Source organism: Salvelinus fontinalis, chromosome 29, assembly GCF_029448725.1.
Source record: "Salvelinus fontinalis isolate EN_2023a chromosome 29, ASM2944872v1, whole genome shotgun sequence".
Lineage (NCBI taxonomy): Eukaryota > Metazoa > Chordata > Actinopteri > Salmoniformes > Salmonidae > Salvelinus > Salvelinus fontinalis.
Window position 1 is genome coordinate 35,612,352 of NC_074693.1, and position 20,397 is coordinate 35,632,748.

At 44.6% G+C, this 20,397-nt stretch overlaps 1 protein-coding gene across 2 annotated transcripts in view; it reads right to left on the reverse strand.

The window, feature by feature from the left end:
- LOC129827924 (protocadherin Fat 4-like) overlaps window positions 1-19,469 on the reverse strand; it is a 93,814-nt gene extending 74,345 nt beyond the window's left edge. For both annotated transcript variants that reach the window (XM_055889214.1, XM_055889213.1), the window contains exon 1: window positions 13,860-19,469. In XM_055889214.1, the coding sequence (XP_055745189.1) occupies window positions 13,860-18,965 (5,106 nt within the window). In that variant the 5' untranslated portion in view covers window positions 18,966-19,469. The remainder of the gene's footprint in view (window positions 1-13,859) is intronic.
- Window positions 19,470-20,397: the final 928 nt, after the last annotated feature.

Consider the following 20,397-nt stretch of genomic DNA (forward strand, 5'->3'; position numbering starts at 1 on the left):
TTTCCCCCCTCGTTCCGTTGATGATTTAAACACACGGGGATGAAGCTGAGCATTTTTTCCCCCCTTAGCCAAACAAGGGGAGAAATGCCTGGGAATTACCTGTAGGACCTGAGAGAGCTTGGCGAGCCCGTGCCAGGGCACAGGGGCCGTGGTGCAAGACACTCACTTTAACAGACAAAGAGAGAGGGGGAAGGGCCTCCTAGGGAAAAGTCGCTAATTAATTCCACTTACAGCACCTCCATTTTGCATGGTTTTCAGTGCTTATTGAATGGCAGAAACGGCCCATGAAGACAGCGTTAAGACATATTCTTCTTCGCTACACAACGCGCTTAATTCCCGGGTTTTGTTAACATTATGTTGTAGACGCAGTAAAAAGGTGACTCTATAGTTCCATTTGGTCTTGGATACGTTTTTCCGATCCAGTTCTGACGATAACGATTGAAGTTAACATGAACTAGCCTTTAACACAGTTTTTCCAAAGGCAGTTTGCCGTGACATCTGCTTGCAGAAACAAGCGTCGCTCAGCTGGGTCGCGTTAACCATCAAAACGGGTCAATGACTTTCAATGCCAATGCATTGCCAGGAAGGACAGCAGCACTCATTTAACTGTCAGAAAGAAAGTGGAAATCCTGCAAAAAAAAGCGCTCCTAGCTCAGCCCCTGTCTATGGCCAGTAACAACAAAATGAATGGGAAAAAATGAATGAGCATGTCAACTGCAGTTGCACAGAGGTTGCAGGTCCATGATGCTCTCTCTTTGGCCTTGTTGTTCGTTTGCCTCATGCTGATGATAATGAATAGTGCAAAAGAATGACCAAGTTTCCCTTGGAAGGCAACAAAAGCCCCCATCACCTTGTGACATCTCGGCCTGGTAACACATAATCTGGGCCGTCCCTGGCTGTGCCACTAGCGCGGGCAGCGCCTGAGCACAGAGCTGGCCTCTGTACTTACTCAAGCCCCGGCTCGTCTGACTCCCATCAGACACTGGAAAAGGGGAGAAAAAAAAAAACAGGCTAGACTCAATACAGACTCACTGCACCGCAACAGCCTGGCTGGCAAACCTGTCACCATTCAGGACGTCCAAATCGTCTGCGGAGATAAAACAGCTACGAACACAACCCGGCTGTGACTTGAATTACACCCATAGCGGAGGCGGGATTAAAAAAAAAGAGAAGTGATCTTCGATAAATGGAATTTGATAAGAGGAGAGTAATAGTGTTTGGAAAAAATGGGCCTCGTTGATATCTCAAAAGGGGTTTGAGGTTTAACTTTAATGGTATTATCTAAAACAGAGTCCCTTTTTTTCAAAGTAAATGGACAGAGCGAGGAAAGTGAAGGTGGTAGGTCAAAGGAATCCCTCATGTCCTGGGAAGCTTCACATCTTCCACATTAGTTTGGGTTTGACCCATTTTTAGCTTCTCCCTCGGACCGCTTGATTCATTCTGCTTTCGTGTTTTTCCCCCCCTTGGAGGGTTTAACCTTGGGTCACCACCAACTTCTTAATCAGTCCAGCACATGACCAGCCCTCTCAAATCCTTACATACCAGAGGGAAGCACTCCCTTATACAGTATATTATGATAAAGAGCTCACGACCAAATAGAGAGAACTATATCCCCATTTGAAAGCCAGGCTCAATACATCAATCGACAGATTGGGGGGGGGGGGGGGGGGGGGTGAGAAACACTTCTCCATAAAATCCACACTTCAAAAGAACCCCCTTCTTAGACAGAGTGGGAGTGGGGGGTGGAGGTAGGGGGGTATGTGTGTGTGTGTGTGTGGGGGGGGGGGGGGGGGCGACAGTGTCCTTCAAGTTCACAATGCCACTGTGGTCCTCAGATTGAAACAAATCTTACAGGAACCTAAGATGTTAAAATAGCATGTGGCATGTTCTCTCCCAAAATATTTCTCTTTGAAAATGTGCCTTTTTGAGTGGCCTCTAATTGCTATCAGTTGGGTCGTAAGAACTTTAACCAAATTAGTGAAAGGGAAGCAAGGGAATAGGGTCTGTATTGATTGGTTGTCAGTGGGAAGGGCAGTTTCCTGGGTTGGCCAGAGAACTAAAAAGGTCAAAGAGTGTCCCGAGAGGTCGGAAGCCCTGTCAGGGAGGGTCAGAGTTCATCCCACACAGTCATGGTTATTTATCCTCCCCATTAAAAAAACACAGGTTTAAGCCCTTCGGTTTAAAGCCCACCGCCAACAAAAATAAATAATGTGATCTCTTGTCATCCTCTATCATCTCTTATAATCTCAGAACTCTCCCTGTTTGTTTACTGTAACACCATTATCCTAATCTTTGTTTGACAGGAACAAAGATACAGCTTTGGTAATAAAAAACATTTGTGAGAAGAGTAGACCAACTTCTTACAATTGTATCGAGTTTGTACACCATTATAAAAGGTATTTTTCAATAATACAGTCATTCTGATAGCCTACAATATATATTATAGATATTAGAGAATATATTTAACCCTTATCTTGTTATCAGATAAAGATACTTCCTAAAACATCAAAACATTTACTAGATAGTATTTCATGTATCGCAAGTCCTGCCCCACAGCCCCAAGCCAACCAATGTATTTATCCAGGGCAAACAGAGCCACCACTTAACTTCAAAGTCTGGCCTGATAAACCTGGACTGATAACCCAAACTACTATAATATAGCCACGGTGAGCGGTGGCTAACAGTAACTCGCTGGAAACTAGTGCCAGTGTCTGAGAAGAAGAACTGATACACATACGGCAAGTCTAGCCAGAGAACAGTACAACTTCGTTCAAGAATGCCAAGTTCCCTATAAATGAAGAAGGCAAACACAACCTCTGCACTCAGTGTCAGGGAAAGCGACTGCAACACCTCTGCAGCCACTTGACAGAGTGAGTGAAACAGGAGGGGGGGGGGGGGGGGGGGGGGGAGTAGCACTTCAGCCCGAATGGGAGACACAAGCCCCGGCAGCAGTCAGAAGCGGGGACACAGGGGCTACTGTTCCCATTGAGCGTTTTGTCTCTGGGCCTCTCTTGTTTTTCATCAGCAAACCATGGTACAATGAAGGCGGCGTGCTCCCCTCCCCTCTCCGAGGCTGTCAATACTGGACCTATCAGGCCCTGAATGGCCGAACCAGCCTTCCCATGAAAATCAAGTCAATGACCTGCTTCCCCGCTCCCCTTGTGAAGTGGATGACAGCCATCATTTCCAACGGAGGGGACCAATATAAAATGCATTAATTCCTTCTCTGTGAGCTCACCGTAAATGATTTGATTGTGGCTGATTCGACATAGTCTTCCTGGCTTCCCCAGAAGAGAAAAACTAAATGCAGGGAATGGTAAGAAGATTTTCAAGCAAACATTCACTTCAGCCTTATGAGCCAATCAAGTGGAAGAGAGACAGCTTTTGTCTACCTTGGCCGACCAAGGAAAGTGCAGCAGTGAGGGAAAAAAAGGAAAATAAATGTAAAGATTTTGCCAAGCTTTTGTCACGCTTTAAGGGCTGATTTAGTCAATTGCTGTCAGATCAAGAAGACAGAAAGAAGAACAGCCGCGGTTGCCTTATATAAAAAAAAACACTTTCTCTCGCAGCCAAGTCGGGAGAGTCCCAATACACAGAATTACACAGTTACTTTTAAAGGATTTGCATTTAAAAGATGGCATAGATGCCTGAATGCAGGTCGTTTCCCTGTGACCATAGAAACATTAGAAAAGGTGGGAAATTCAGTCCACTGAACTTTAAACGACTTTATTAAAGTGTCACTAATCAGAAGTGAAAGACACAGGGTTTTAGTGTTTGGGCAAACTTACAGAAAAACTCTCGAAAAGCTTAATGACCTGCTAAGAGCATTACTTTGAAAAGCCTTGTTGACTGCAGAGTTTAATAAAATAAAAAAAGAGTCATATAGCTCACTTTGAGAAAAAAAATGATTACCTTGAAAATGGCAAGAGTTTGACTTTCTAAGGAATTCCATTTTCAGTCTGGAGTTAAGCAAATGATCCATTCCCACTGCTTTAAGAATAATAAACAAGGACTTCTTATGTCAAGTAAGAGACTTACAGCTAATTCTACAGTGTTTTACTGCCAGTCGATATGATCATATATTACAAATAAAACATTTTTCATTGGATTAGGCAGAAAACAAGCAGGAATACCGATGTCTATAACTGGAAACAAAAGAATGACTTATGAATATCTAATCCTGCTATTTATTTACAGATTGTTGATGACATATAAATGATTCAAGAACATTCCAGAATTTTTTGCTCCCCAAAAATCTCTGGATAACTAAGCAGAAAATAGCTACCATTACAGCGTTTAATGGGATAACAACTCAGAGCATAATCCCTGGCTAACAATAGTGATGTTTGAAAGGACTCCTGGGAGTCCCGTTTGGTGTCTGCCAGGGCGGCCGGCGTTTTACAACCACCGGCTGGGCTATGTAATCTCCTCTCAATGGCCTACGAGCCACAGACCTGGAGAGGAGACCTCCAGATGAGTCTATCCATCCATCCATCCGACCAGCAAATCCCCAGCGACGGGGAGAGCCAGCCTCATTTCCATCCAACTCCGATGGAGGTCTAGTGATCGCTAAGAATAAAAACAAGACCACGGAATTGACTATTATGAAGATATGGAGAGAAAAGGCGGGGGTTGAGGGGGGAGGATGAATTAACATTGGTGTTGAGGATTAAAAAGAGCTTCTGATCTTTGCTGCTTGTCCTAATCATACCACCCTAAATGAATCATCCTGGGATTATTTTATTAGATCTGATTCGGGTAAGAAATTAATTAAAGTGGTACTCGAAATGATGTATGCGGAGTGGAAAAACAACAACAACAGAATAATGATCCAAGAGGCTAATTTATGTAATAATGATATGAATGGGATATCCGAAGACTAGCATGCTTAATGAGCAGGAAAAATAAGTATTTTTGAAGATAAGTGGATCTAAAATGAGGTGGAAGCTTGCTACTGTATCCACTGCTTGTTCTTTGCATAATCTTTGCATAATCTTTGCATAATTTATACTTCGCCAAACATTGTAGTAGCCTACATTGCAACAGAGTTTCGCACCGAAAGCTTTTGTAGGTCCATGTCACGATTCCTTTTAAAGTCCTATTCAGTTGCGTAAGTGAAATGGGGTGAAAACGTCACGACAACAGCATAGGGAAAAACACATGTCCAAGATTAGCACCGATAAACATTTTCCGTGTTAGTTTTGCAAATCTTCGAGGCAGACACGTTTATAATCCAGACTTTAAGAAGCACCACAGTCCCCAATGTCAAACAGCACAATGTCTGTAAAGCTGCTATGAAACCTACTGCAAGAGTCAGACAGGGCATTTGACAGACAGAGGGGGGAAAACACGAGCCTTCTCTGATTGACTCCATATGACCGATAATGCCAAGACATCAAGCTAGGGCAACCACTTTTTGGCCTGCTTACAAGAAACCTGACAGTAGGAAGGTATATTAGGTTTCAAAGATAAATCTGAATCTGATGTGCGTTTACTATTGTGGCCAGACCTCATACTCAGAAATAGACAGCCAATGAATATGAATGATATATGGAGTAGTGATCTGGGGGTAACTTTGAGATAACTTGCCTTTCACCACGTGTGTGCTATTTAACCTAGCAGCAACGCACATTCCAATTATTAATCTACAGAACGTACAAGCAATTGTAATACTTTAAGTTGTCACCTATTCAGAACACAATGTTGAAAGGTTTGAAGACTTCACGGTGTAAAACCTGTGTTTTTACTCTATTGAAAAGGGAACTTGTGCAAACGCCTCCACAGGCAACCATAAAGAAAACAATATAGTTGAAACGTATGTCACGATGACATCATAATATATAAGAAGTAGGTCTTTATGAAGTTCATAAAGTTTCCGCCCAGCACCTGGGCCTGAGTATAATCATGATGTGATGTGCGTTTGACAACGTTACTTGCTCCATGGGCAACCAATCAGAGACAAAAGGAGCGCACAGAGCTGTTTCATAGGCCGGCCTGCAGTGAGGCGTGATGGGACGTAATAACCACATCATTATTAACAGCGTCTCAGCCTTGTCACACGTCAGATGCATAAAGACGCCATGGGGAGGTCAGGGTCTCCAGCACTGTAGGGCCATGTCACACACACACGCAATGAAATGCATGCACATACACACAGATGCAAGAATGACCACACACACACAGCTGGCGCAGTGGTTCAGCTGCCAAGGGACATTGCTTCCGCTAATTCTGCAGGCTCTGCCAAGGGCAAGTCAAACGTCGCTACATTCACTGGCAACCTGACCCTTTGCGGTGTGAACGTTCATCACCTTCCCTCGGGGAATTAACTCGTTATCAAACCAAGACTGAGCCAACACATACGTCTTTCTCTCATTTATGCGTTACCAGAATCATATTAATGAAAAGTTTTACGAGATCCATTTCACGCCAATACTCAGAATGAAGACTTGAGTGCAATGGGAGTATGTGTCTGTTTATACGGTAGAGGAACAAATATGGAAGGAGATCCCATCCTTTGCCTGATCTTAATAATCCCCTGGCTCCAATGGAGAGGCAGCTCCATTGCAGAGAAATGACACAAATTCAATGCACCAGGACTTGTAGGTCTTTGCTGTGTGTTCTACCACAGAGCAAGTTCAGCACAGACCTGTAGAGTAGATCGAAGTACATACAGTATGGGGTCACTTTTAATGTATGACTACAGTGCATGATGTCCAGGGAAGCTACTCCCATTAAGAGCAAACCTCATTAGGAAGTCCCTACCAACAGGGGGGATATTAGAACACAGTGTTTCAGTATGAAGTAGCCAGCATATTTACCATTTTGCTTGTTGGACATTGTATGCACCTTTAGCCAAAATATAGGGGATTCTTGACTTAACCACACAACTGCACACACGCACACAGCTAAATGGCAAATATGACAACATTCAACGCGAGACTGAATTACTGCAAAGGAATCAGATACAGCACAGCTGGTCTAATTAGGCCACTCCAGCGATTTGCATAGGAAAAACAGATGAGGGGGGAAAAAAAAGAGTCAAATTTGCACAATGTCAACGCGTGTAATCGAAACCAGAGCAACTGTTTGTGTCCCGATGTACGGAGCAAACAGCAAAACGTTTCCCATTGCTCCTTGAGATATCGTCCAGTTTAATAAAAGCAGAACTTTTGCCTGACAACAATAGCTCAGAGAGAGCTGCTCAGGTACCCAATCAAAAATGAGAGCTTGAGTCACGTTGGCTGGACAGAACATCGCTGCCCAAAAAAACGTACTTCACCCAGATGTTTTCAATTAGGCAGCCCTACCAGAGGGGGCCACAATCAACGAAATGGCCAGCTAAAGAGGAGAGCTCTTTTTCTCTCTCAAACTGGAGACTTCAGTTGTTGGAATTGTGTAAACAAAAGTGTTGTTTTATTATTAAAGCAAGTTCTGTTTGTTGCCGTGCAAATGTAATACATTTGTTAAGATTTAGAAAAATGTAGATGAGACTATGTAACTCGTGCAGCCATCCTTAAAACGCAAGCAAATCCTATTTAGTAACTCTTGGACACCACAAACCTGTTTTGGGAGAATAGCTGTCGGAATTTGAAAATATCTCATGAGCCAAAGTTGTCTGCTCGATTCAGTTCACTTTGAATACTGCATAATGTAAGATATGATATGAAAAGGCCAACATATTTTCAAGAGAGTTCCTCTTTCATCAAGTGCCAAACAAGGCACAACTATTCAGTTACACGCTGGTGTGCATGTATAATGAAACCTAATAAAAAGTGTTCTCCAGAGTTTAGAGAGATGCTTCAAGGCACTCTAGAGAAACACAGACACACACACACACACACGCACACTATGCCATACATAATTGAAAATAAACAGGTAAAACTTAAGTTGCGCTTCCCGTCAAAACCTTATGACCAGCCAGGATACAGTATGCTCTGCACTTTTTTCCCCCTCTTGATGGAAAACTCATAAAATAAGAGGGAAGACAACAATAAACGTGAACTTTCTTCTCTGGTGCCAATCTATCCCTCCTTGTTTCTAGGCCTGACGCTGCTGAAGCTCGCTCTGGCCCTCTCTCACAGCTCAAACCTCAATCCCCCTCCTCCTCCTCTCCACTTCCCTCCTATCTCTCTCTCCGCTCCTCAATTATCCGTCTGCCTGTGGGAGATAGCCTTCCTGCCTTGAGGTCATCTCTGCTAACCGCAGGCTCAAAGAAAAGAGGAGGGGGTTTAGACTTTGCAGAGGGCGCATCCTCTTTCCTGCAATTCCTTTAATGGCACTCGGTGCTGATGATATAGGGTGATGATATAGGGTCTGTGAATCGAAATCCCTGAAAGCGTTTTTCTTTCAAGATGAAATGAAGATGTGCCTAAAGGTACTGCTGCAGTGTACTTTTGTCCAGAGAAAACAATAGAGGCTTAGGGGGAGCTGTATACATTTGGTGTGTGTGTGTGTGTGTGTGTGTGTGTGTGTGTGTGTGTGTGTGTGTGTGTCACGTGTAGAACAAATCATTCCGTAGCTGGGATCCATTATTACTGCAGTGAAAATGTGCCAAAATCAACTCCCCTCTCGACTTTCCCCTCCTCCCAATCTCCCCAGCACACTCTTGGTCTGACTCCTCTAACTTTTTACTAGCCTAAGTAGTGGAATCTTTTTACTGGAAACGAATATTAACAGTTCCTTCATAGACCAGGCAAGTTAGGTGGACTTGAGCAGCACAGCTATTACAATACCTATATTGTAGATTACTAGATCTTGTAGATCCCAGTACTACACAATACTAACGTGAACGCAACGTCAATAATGTAAACAACACCCGAAGACAGCCTATCAGCTTGAACCAGTTTCTATATCGGCTGGATGCTAACAACCTGTAACACCTACACCAGAAAGCCTGTCAAGACATTCTACTCAAAGTCACCCAGTAAACCGGAGCTGCTGGACTGCTAGCCACTCAAATCAGTGGAGGCTTCTGAGGGGAGGACGGCTCATAATAATGGCTGGAACGGCGCGAATGGAATGGCATCAAATAAATGGAAACCACGTGTTTGATGTACTTGATACTATTCCACCGATTCCACTCCAGCCATTACCAAGAAGCCGTCCTCCCGAATGAAGGTGCCACCAACCTCCTGTGCACTCAATATGAGCATTTCTCATCAAGGTTCTGATCAAGAGAACAAACTCAGTAAGCCTCTGGTCCTGTTATTGTTTGATCAATTGTTCCAGAGTCCAAAGCAGCAGGGCAATCCCAGTGGGCCTGATACTAATTGAGCCTCTGTGCGAGGACCACATGTGCGAGGAATGATGAGGCTTGACAATCAAATTCACAGAACCAGAGAAATGTATCTCTGAAGTAAAAATAAAGGCCATGCGAGCTCTTTGGAGCTCCCGCCACATTCATTTATTATTCTAATTGAAAACCTGTGCTCTCTCCGGAAGACGACCGAGTCAAACGCAGAGGTAGGCAGCAGACAGAGAAGAAGAATGATTATTGAAGACCGTTTTGAAACATATGGTCAGTCTGTGGTCTGAGGTTGACCCTTGGTCGACATTAGTTGACCTAATGTGGTGCTCAGAGCATTCATTACCAATGACATTTCTTTATTGACTATTGAATTTATATATAAAAAAAAAATATATATATATATATATATATATATATGTTTGATGCACTGATTTGTTTGCAAATGTTATGCTGTTTATACTGTAGAGGAAGAGGCGGAGAGCGAAAGAGAGACGGGAGGGAGAGAGGGAGGAAGAGAGAGAATAGGAAAAGAGGGGGAATATTGCGGGGGGGGGGTCATGACGTTAGTTGACACAACTTGCCTACATAGTGACACATGGTCTGGATAAGGACCTTGTTTTTCAATCTGAGCCCTGAGGGTATCATCGTTCGCTAAACAAACGCTCATTGTGAGTTGTGATAGCTGTTAGCTTTGAAACCCGGGCGAGATGGAGAAACAAAAAGTTCAACGTTTCAGAAAACAAGTGAGGTCTCTGTGCAGAGACAGCCACAGACGTGCCCCACGATGCTATCACTGTATCAGCATTGATATTGTAACAGTTAGACTCATTCTTCCAGGGGAAGTGCTTTAAAGTGGTAACATGAAAACTGGAGTGTTGCTGTCCTGGCATGGAAGATACTGTGTGTGAACTTGCTATTCAATTGTGAACATCAACAACAAAATAATAGGGCAGCTGTGTGTGTGTGTGTGTGTGTGTGTGTGTGTGTGTGTACGCTTTTCCCGCTGCATGCATGTGAGGAAGGGTTTTATAGGTTGTCTCGTAAAAGACACAGGCACTTAGAGAGAATCCTCTGTTGGCCTGTCTGAACTTTGACCTCAGACGGGACCACCACGGGAGGACCAACATATGCATCAACTCCATGAAGGCTGTGAGGAGCCCTGGTGATGACCGCTACAAAACACATATCCAGCCAATTTACCCCGTGAATTTACTGTCTCGCCTCAGAACCACCCCCCCCCACGCCAACAAGCATATCGTATGGTATCAGGGCAGCGCAGCCCTCACTCTACCTTGTTGACCTGCCTGTAGAGGTTTTGTGTTTCATAGTGCTTCTACACTGCATCAAGCACTCCACCGGCCACTAATACCCTAATCACATTTCCTCAGGGTTCAAGGTGGAGGAGTTTATGGGTTCAAATAGCATTTGTTTTCTATCAAGTACGTTGAGCGTTTGATCAAGCCTGCCGGGAGAGCCAGGTGGACGGGGTTTGTACGTTCTGGTCTATTCCATTGGTTCCATTGTGCCAGGCTCAAACGGACACAGCTAAAGTATTCAGAGCATTTGCAGTGACGCCAACCATGGTAAGGCATTTTAGGTCGAGTCGCAACCCAATAAGCTTAAAACAGCAGCATAACATGAATAAACGGTGTTTTCCCAACTGTCTCATCGCATACAAGAGGGTAGACGGCTATTTTCAATCATTACACTTTGCTTTGGAGTGGCTAGTTTTCTGGACAAAATGTACCTTGCAGGGGGGGGGGGGGGGGGGGGGCAGAAAGTGTGAGGGAGCTAAAGACGGGAGACAGAGTGAAAAGAAAGAAGACGGTCAACTCCACTGTCCAGAGTAAGATAAGCACTAATGAGTGGCGTTTATCTAGCCTAGCCATCTGTATTCCCCTGTTGCTATGTCCAGTCCAAGAACACCAGCGGGCAGAATGCTGATGCTCCCCTCAGTTTGTGAGATGATCCAAAACTATTTTTTCCCCCCCCACTTCAACTTCCCTATTCCTCTGTCAGAAAGGAGGGGGTCCCATACACAACCCTAAATCTGTCAGTTAATGATGGTGGCACAGACCATAAGGCAACAGAGCCCACTGAACCAATGCCAGAGGGGAGCAACACTATATCTGTGAAGGCAAAACAAAGGAAGGCCTGTTGTGAGTCGGCAGTGTTTATTTCCAGAAGGAACAATGCTTTCGGGGGGAAAGAAGTGATGTAGCACTTCAGGCTCTCTCCTAAAAGCTCCATTCTTTTTCACCAGGAGCTTAATAAAACAATTGAGCTGGAGCTGGAGAGGGAGTGGTTTTGAGAGTGGAGAGAGAGAGAAGGGGAGGCAGAGGGTAAGGGAGGGAGAGGAAGAGCCAGAGAATGAAAAGAAACAGAAAGAAACCATGACAGACAGACAGAAAGAGAGGGGGGGGGGGTTGGCAGACAGAGGGAGATTCAGAGAGTGAGTGAGTGAAAGACAGAAAGAGAGAGCGGGCCAGACACCCTGAACAATATTGGCTGACAGGTTAAGAGCTAGAGCAGGTTGTTACATCATGTTCTGCTATCAAAGCCAACTCCAAATCCCAAAAGACAGAAACCTATCAACAATCAATGGCATTTATACTGACTTAATCAGATACCAAGAGGCATTTCCAAAACAAGTCAGCGGCAACTTCTGTTTCAGCGGCAACTTCTGTTTCATAGCAAGCTCAGCGCCATGTCAGGTTGTTTATGATAGCAATCATTGATAAGGCATACTCAACAGAATTCTGCTCCGTTTTAGTATTTCCAAAACATTGTACACAGTGCAAAGCACAAGAAAAGTGATGGTCAACTTTTTTTTAACAATCAATACGAAGACCCTTTTGAAAGGGCCCTTAAAATGTGACATTTTGATTTGAAATGTATCAGTCTAAGCCCAAAACCTTAGCCTTTCCTATGGCACGCTGCCGAGCCGTACCTGAGACTGCTTTAAAGTAGGGCAAATCGAAAAGGCCATTTCACCCAAAGGAAAGTCAGTTTAAAACCATCAAAGTGGCTTTAGCTATTACACTTAAGAATGAACAATAGAGAGTGACAGTCATAGGGTATGTTAAAGTCATCGCTCAGGTGACTGAAAAAGTAAAAAACTTCACTGGACTTTGAGAACAGGATTTGTAGAGGGAAAACTTAAGAAATGTGAGTGCATTATTTCTCTCAATTGACGAGATTCGTATCTGTAGTGCTGCAGGCAAGATGAGAGAGCATTTGATATCCCCATTTGACCATACTAACATTAAGTGAAATGACTTAGCGTAATTTTTGCAAATAATCTCTGATTTGAATCCTATTTGAGTTTGCCTCCAAATTTGATTTGATTTCAATTTCAGTATTTGTAATGGTTGAAATGGTTTCCCCAAAAACTGTCAAAAGCTTCCGATTGCTGTCATACAGATTGAGCGTTTCAGGATAGGCCCTTTGCAAGCAACTTCCACAGCAACAATAAAAAAGACATTTTCCTAAAGGTAGCAGCAGTCAGCACTCAGAAAACTCCCAATTTATAAACGTGTGTCATCAAGCCTGTAATAACATGAATTCTTGGTTCCAGTTGAAATTTCCAAAACACATATACAGTCTATAGAATCACATTTGTTTTTCATTTGAGGGGTGGCTAGAGCTTAGCCACCCAAAACTGGGTCTCGAGTTTCAGCGCTCAACTTCAGGGAATTTAACTCCATCCCCAACGGAAAGTTAAAACGAAACCCAAGAGGTGCAGCATCACATAATGCATACGAAATAGAGAGCTTCGGTTTCAGTCTTCCAGATTTTTTTCCCCCTTTCGCCTCTTCCCCAAAATCTTTTCACAGTCTTAAGAGGTCACCCAATTTTGATGGTCACTTATTGCCTGCAGAGCCCGGCCCAGTGGTACAGGAGAGTACAACACGACCATCCTTAAACCAAAACAGGCTCCAAACACCAATGTAATACTGACCCTGGTATAGTATAGTCTACATGCACTAGGTCATCCGGATATTTTCATTATGTGTTTTATTACTACCTCTAGAAACCAAGAACAATTTATCATGGAAGCGCATCATAAGAAGCAACCCAGCATGATTAACGGCAGCAATGAGCAACAAGAAAAAGTGTTCGATTTTGATTTGTGTCGTTCTTATTCGCTGATAAGAATATCAAAGGTCATAACAGCACGAGCACAGCAACAACACAGGGTATGCAGGCCCATTCCCAGAAAACACAGACAAAACGCTAGAAGGATTGTTATGGCCAGCCCTTTTTTGGAACTGAAACAATACAATTATCTTGCCAAAAAAACAAGGCCTACTTATGTCCAAGGCAATTTAGATGTAATGTAACACAGAACCTTTAGCAATATAGTTTTTAAAAAAGGAATGTAATTAATGTGCATTCGTACGCACTAGGTAGACCTGTTTTATGTGTGACTTGGACACTTTCCTTTCACTCCCGGGTTTTCCAGTCGAAAACTTGATCTCATTTCATTTAATCCCACTAAACGACTTCAACATCTGTACGGGCTCAATTTATGCTGTCTGGAAGCAATCGACCACAATACCAAGGAGCCATTGAACTCTATTAAGTGAAGAGAAATAAACAGGTTACTAACCTCAGCTCTCTGTGTCCTGGGCTGACTGGCGTCGCTCTCGATGGCGTACACATCCACCAGGTAGAGATCAGAGCCCTGTTCCCGGTCCAGCTCGGCCGCGGTCTGGATCACTCCAGTATGGCGGCCTATGGTAAACAGGCGTCCCACGGCCTTGCCGCCGCTGCGGACTGACACTATGAAAAACTCCACCTTGGTGGCTGAGCCTCTGGGGCTGGAGGCATCCAGGGAGATGACGTTGGTACCCGCAGGCTGGCCCTCCTTCAGGATGGTGATGTACTTGGGCTGGGAGAAGACGGGCCCATCGGCGCCCTGGAGGATTATGGTAAGCTCGGTCCTGGAGGTCTTCCTGTCCGAGCCATGGTCGGTGGCCGACACGGTCAGGCTGTAGATAAGGCAAGCCGGCACCAGCTGGGAAGCCAACCGGATATCCCCGCTATAGCGGTCCATGATGAACGTGTCCGAGTCTCCCTTCACCAGCTCATACTCCACCTCGCCATTAGAGCCCTCGTCAGGATCAAACGCCACCACCGTTGTGAGGATGGACCCGATGACGATGGAGGACTCTGCGACCAGAGCATTCTGGGAAACGAAAGTGGGGACATTGTCGTTCAGATCTGTCACCCATATTGTGACATTCTTCAAGGCAAAGCGCCGGAATTCCATAGGAACTGCTTGGTCAGTGGCTTTAACTGTCAACTCAAAGAGATTTGAGAACTCTCTGTCAATCTCCTTGTTTGTGCATATGAGCCCACTGCTGGGGTCAATGCTAAAGTGACCTCCCCTGGGTGTCTGTTGAACTATGGAGTATTCCAGCTGTCCGTTGATGTCTGCATCTGTGTCATGAGCAGTGATTGTCATTACTGATGCAGAGAGGGGCATATTTTCAGGAATGGATTTAAAAATGTCACCGGGGGTAAATATAGGAGGATTGTCATTGAAATCTCTGACATGGATGACCACAGGAATTGTTGAGGACCTTGGTGGTCTCCCATTGTCTCTTGCAGTGATATTCAGTTTGTAAAAAGACTGAGTTTCAAAATCCAGCTTTTTCACAAGGAAGATGCTCCCTGTGTTGGGGCTAATGCTAAATGTCCCATGGTTGTTTGTGGCTGTGATGCTGTATGTTATGTCAGCGTTATGACCCGAGTCAGAGTCCGTGGCTGTCACAGAGGCCACCAGCTCTCCAATCCTCATATTCTCCAGAACATCCACAGATATGGCAGATTTGGGGAAAGAGGGGAAGTTATCATTCTCATCCTGTATGCTAATGCTGAGCATACAGGAGGAGGAGAGGGGCATGGTTCCAGAGTCCACAGCAATAATTTTTAACGAGTAGGAGGACGTCGCCTCATAGTCCAGCTTTCCCACTAGTGTGACCTGTCCAGAGCTGCCGTCGATGGTAAACTGGCTCTCCTCGTTGCCCTCCTTTATGTGGTAGAGGACCAGTCCGTTTTTGCTGTCATCCACATCGACGGCAGACACCCTCAGTAGCTGTGTCATGTTCTGGGCCGACTCGGAGATGGAGGCCTGGTAAATGTCTTTGGTAAACCTGGGCGGGTTGTCATTGATGTCTTGGATGTAAACCTGCACTTTGGCCTGGTCTCTCAGGGGCTTGGGGAGCCCCTGGTCTGAGGAGATGACTGTAAAGCTGAACACTGTGGCGCCTCTCTGTCTCATGAGAGACTCACGGTCCAACTGCTGAGTACTGGTCAACTCCCCCGTGATGGCGTTCAGCTCAAAGTTGGGCTGTGGAGTCTCAAATGTGTACCTGACCTCACTATTGGGGCCAAAGTCCTTATCCACTGCAAACACTCGCCCTACCAGTGACCCTCTCTTCTGCTCTTCCTCAAAGTGGAACAGATAATTAGTGCTGTTAAAGAGGGGCCGATTGTCATTCACGTCATCTAGAATTACACTGACATTGACACTGGCACTTAGTGGCTCCACTGCCCTGTCTGTGGCCACAAACACTAAGTCATATCTGTCCTGGACCTCTCTGTCTAGCTCAGCTTTAATATACAACTGCCCGTCCGGAAAGATCCCAAATACATCGCCTGTGTTCCCGCCAACTATGTCATACATCACTTCCCCATTCAGGCCTGAGTCTTTGTCAGTGGCCTCCACCTTGAAAAAGCGACTGTTGACAGGTTCAGACTCTAAAATAATGACCTCGTACGAGAGCTGATCAAACACGGGAGCGTTGTCGTTGACGTCGTACACGCTGACTGTTAGCATTAGACTGGATGTGAGCAGGGGGACTCCCATATCAGAGGCCAGGACCTCCACCTGGTAGGAGCTGGTGGTGAGCTCCAGTGGCCCGGTCAGTGTGATGAGCCCATGTTTCTCATGGATGTGGAACAGGCCTTTGGGGTTCTGCTTGAGGCTATAGACCACCATGCCATTGGTGCCCTCGTCAGGGTCTGAGGCTTTGGCCTGGAATATCAGGTGCCCTGTGCTCCAGTTCTCCACCGCACTGACGTGCTCGACGGCGTGGATAAAATGGGGCGCGTTATCATTTAAATCCTTCACTGTGACATTGACGAGGGCCTCGCCTGTTACCTCCCCACCTCTGGCTACGACTTTGAGTTGATAGAAAGACTGCTCCTCTCTGTCTATCTGACTGGATGCTTTGATTTGACCTGTTGCACTACTGACAGTAAATAGCCTCCTCTGGTCCCCTGAGGTGATTAAATATGTGATGTTTGCATTCAGATCAACAGTGGTGGCAGCTACAGTGCCAATAACTGTGCCAATGCCTACATTTTCAAACATGACAAAACTGTAGGCGTTCTGACTAAAGGTAGGGGGGTTGTCCTGTGTGTCTATGACATTAATAGTGACGATGGCCTGGGTGTGTGAACGGAGTCCACCACCATCTGCTGCTGTCACCTGCAGCTGGTAGGCGGTCTTCTCCTCTCTATCCAGCGGAACCTGGGTGGTGATTTTACCTGAGTTGCTATTAATGTGGAATTTATATGTGTCTCCAGCAGATATGATATACTTTACAGTGCCATTTCTCCCCAGGTCAGGGTCTGTGGCTAATACAGTGGTTACGAATGAGCCAGAGGGTTCATTCTCTTTCACATTGGCAAAGTACTGGACTGGGTAGAAGACTGGCCTATTGTCATTGATATCGCTCAGGGAGACGTTTACTTTACCAATGGAGTGGAGAGGGGGACAACCGGAGTCTGTAGCCCGGATGTAAAGTAAATAACTCCCCTGGTCCTCCCTGTCCAGTTCTGTGGCTGTGCTTAACCGTCCTGATACAACGTCTAGGCGGAACAACTCTTGTACATTAGATGGGGTCTCCGGGTCAAAAGAGAACCGGATAGTTCCATTGGCTCCAAGGTCATCATCTGAGGCTGACAACAATAGGAGCTCAGTACCGGCCGGGGAGTGCTCCACTAGGGACACATGATACGTGCTCTGTGTAAATGTGGGCACTTGGTCATTCACGTCAGTTATGTTGACTATCAATTTAGTGTAGGACATTTTGGGTTGCAGCCCCTGGTCTTTTGCACTGATGTTAAGCACTATTTCAGATGCGACTTCCCGATCCAACAAAGCGGCGCTGGTAACCAGACCACTGTTTTCACTGATGGCAAACCAGCCCAAACCGTTTCCAGACACCAGGGAGTAGCGAAGGTTGGCATTCTGCCCGGAGTCGCCATCTGTCGCAGAGACCCCTTTAATGTAGCTGCCTTTTGGAATGTCTTCACTGATATCTACTCTGTACAGGGCTTCCTGGAATATGGGCGGGTGGTCATTGATATCATTCACAAAAATAACCAGGCTGGCAAAAGAGGACCTGGCCATGGGTTTGCCATTGTCTGATACCGACACAGTCAGGTTGTAGGAGGAAATGCGCTCCCTGTCTAGAACACTAGCCACTTTGATCAAGCTTAGGTTTGGAACTGGGGAAGTGTGCACTTCAAAGTGTCTCTGCTCATTACCCCCCAATATTGAGACAGATATATTACCATTAGCTGTGGGCGAGTCGGAATCGGAGACTGTCAATAAGGCCACCACTGTACCAATCTGAGCATTTTCATCAACAGAGGCAAACTTAGATGTGGTGGGGAAATATCGAAACTTCACAACTGGATCGTTATCATTGACATCCAGTAGTTTGATAGTGGCCTCTGACCTACCTGACAGAGAAGGTGCCCCGTTGTCCATAGCATGAATAGTCAAAGAGTATTCTTTCTTACGCTCATAATCCAAACTTTCTTTTATAACGATGGTCCCTGCTTTGGGATCGATTTGAAAGGGTGTTCCCTCGTCTAAAAAGTACCTGATGTCTGCATTAGCTCCCTCGTCTCGGTCTGATGCTGTTATTTGCAGAACACTAGAACCCACTGCTGCATCTTCAAAAACACTCGTTTGATATTGGTGATGATCAAACATAGGGGGGTTGTCATTGATATCTTGGATAGTTACATTTACTTGCATGTACCCAAACTTCTTAGGGTCTCCTTTGTCCTCTACTTCAATCAAGAGTTGGAAGAAGGGAGTTATTTCCCTGTCCAAGCCTCCAGTTGAAACGAGGTGACAGAATGCCCCCTCTCCACTAGGATTGACTGTAATATCCAAACGGAATTTCCTTTGCTCGTTGCCATTCACTATTCTGTAGGTGGTGTGATCCACTCCATTACTCCCAATGTCTGAATCTGTGGCGGTGTCCAGAATCACTTGTCTGCCACTGCTGGCGTCTTCTTTGAACGAAACTACAATTGACGCGTCGGGAAACACTGGCGAATTATCATTTATATCCAGTACAACAATCCTAACTTCGGTAGGATAAGTAGGTTGGCTGGAGAGGACCACCACATTGATGACATTACTTTGCAAAATTTCCCTGTCAATCACAGAGGAGGTGTAAATGACTCCAGTGGTGCCGTTAATTGCAAAAAGTTTGTGGTTTTCACTGAAGCGATAGGCGAAGCTGGGCTTCGTCTCTATCGTCCCCACGTAGGTACCAATCGGTTGCTCCTCCAATACCCGAAACTCTTGGCGGATTTGACTGGATGTAGAATATTGCGAAAAAGTCCATAGCATTAATAAAATCAAATGGAACCGGCCTAAGCCCCTACCTGTAAGTGCCATGGTCAAAATCCCAGTCCACCTTTATTAGAAAAAGTCCATGACGAAGATGTGTCAACTTTATTCGAGTTTGGCCAACACTAAAGCATTGTATTCCAAAAATGCACTAATTATTCATAATTCCAGCGATGATTAAGGATATTTCCACAGTTTGAGTACCCTGAAGTAGGACTCTTATTTTGTCCCGTGTTAGAATATCTTGATGTCGTAATTGAATCGGTAGTGCTCTGTCCCTTGCTTGTCAATGAAGTTTCACCACTGCTCCCCTGTAGTAAAGCGCATCTGTGAGCAGCAATTCATGATGGTAAATTTGCGCAATAAAGTTCCTGATCCATAGGAAATACAAAAGTGAAACATACATGTGAATATCTCCTCTCAGTTGTCAAAAGTGTATCCAAAAGTTAAAAGTAATTCAATAATTGTATTTATAGAATACGGAAAGCCAGGCACAAATATCTCAGCTGTAGGCTACCAATGCAATGTCCCATGGAATAACGGTGCAGTAGCTTCAGTCATACGCTTAGGTCCCTAGTAATTTAGAACAAAACTCAAGTTAGGCAAACTCCCTCCCACCTGTAATCCCATTGGATAACAGTGCTTCTGCTCGCCCTACTTGCCATTCCTTTCTATTGTAAACCGGAGCCCTTGTCGTGGCTTGTGGAGGAGAACGTCAATCAAAGCAAATATCAGTCATTATGGCATGTGAGACAGGTGACAGGTCATGAGTGCACCGTTAGTTTATGATTTCTGCAATACAGGTCTACTTAAAATGTGTTGTAGAAGTATTGTCTTAAAAAATATATATTTCCTTTTAATATAATTACTTCAAAATGTGGTCATTCATCAAAGTAGCCTAAATGTATGCCTACATTTTCTTACATTGTTCTTACTTTATCACGTTCAGATAACAAATGCAGCCTATAAAGTTTCAATCTGGAATGCATGTATCTACCTAAATCCCATGGTTAGGCCAGGTTCGTTAGAAAGGTATCTAGTTTAAACCCTGAATAGAAAGATTACCAATAGCATTTCTTATTGTCACACATTTTAAACAGAGATGTTCCCAATGCATCTCAAATGGTTTTATGTTTGTTGTTACTCCTAACGATGAAAATGCGAAACATGATTGCAATTTGGAAATGTATCAATGTATCATGTGTTTTCTTATGAGGTGTATTTTACATATGGGTACGTTGCGCCATCTAGTGTCTTAATTTAATCATCAAGCAGCCTTAACGTTTTGTACAATGATACTCCACCTATGGATGACACAAGGCAAAATGCGGAAAAATATCGCATATGCTGCAGGTTGATAACGTTCAAATTCTATTCTTAAGTGACTGAATAGATGTCTCCAATAGATTCATGACTGCAATGACTCCGATACGTAAATGGTATGTAACAGATTTTAAAATGAATTTAAAAAAGAGCTTGT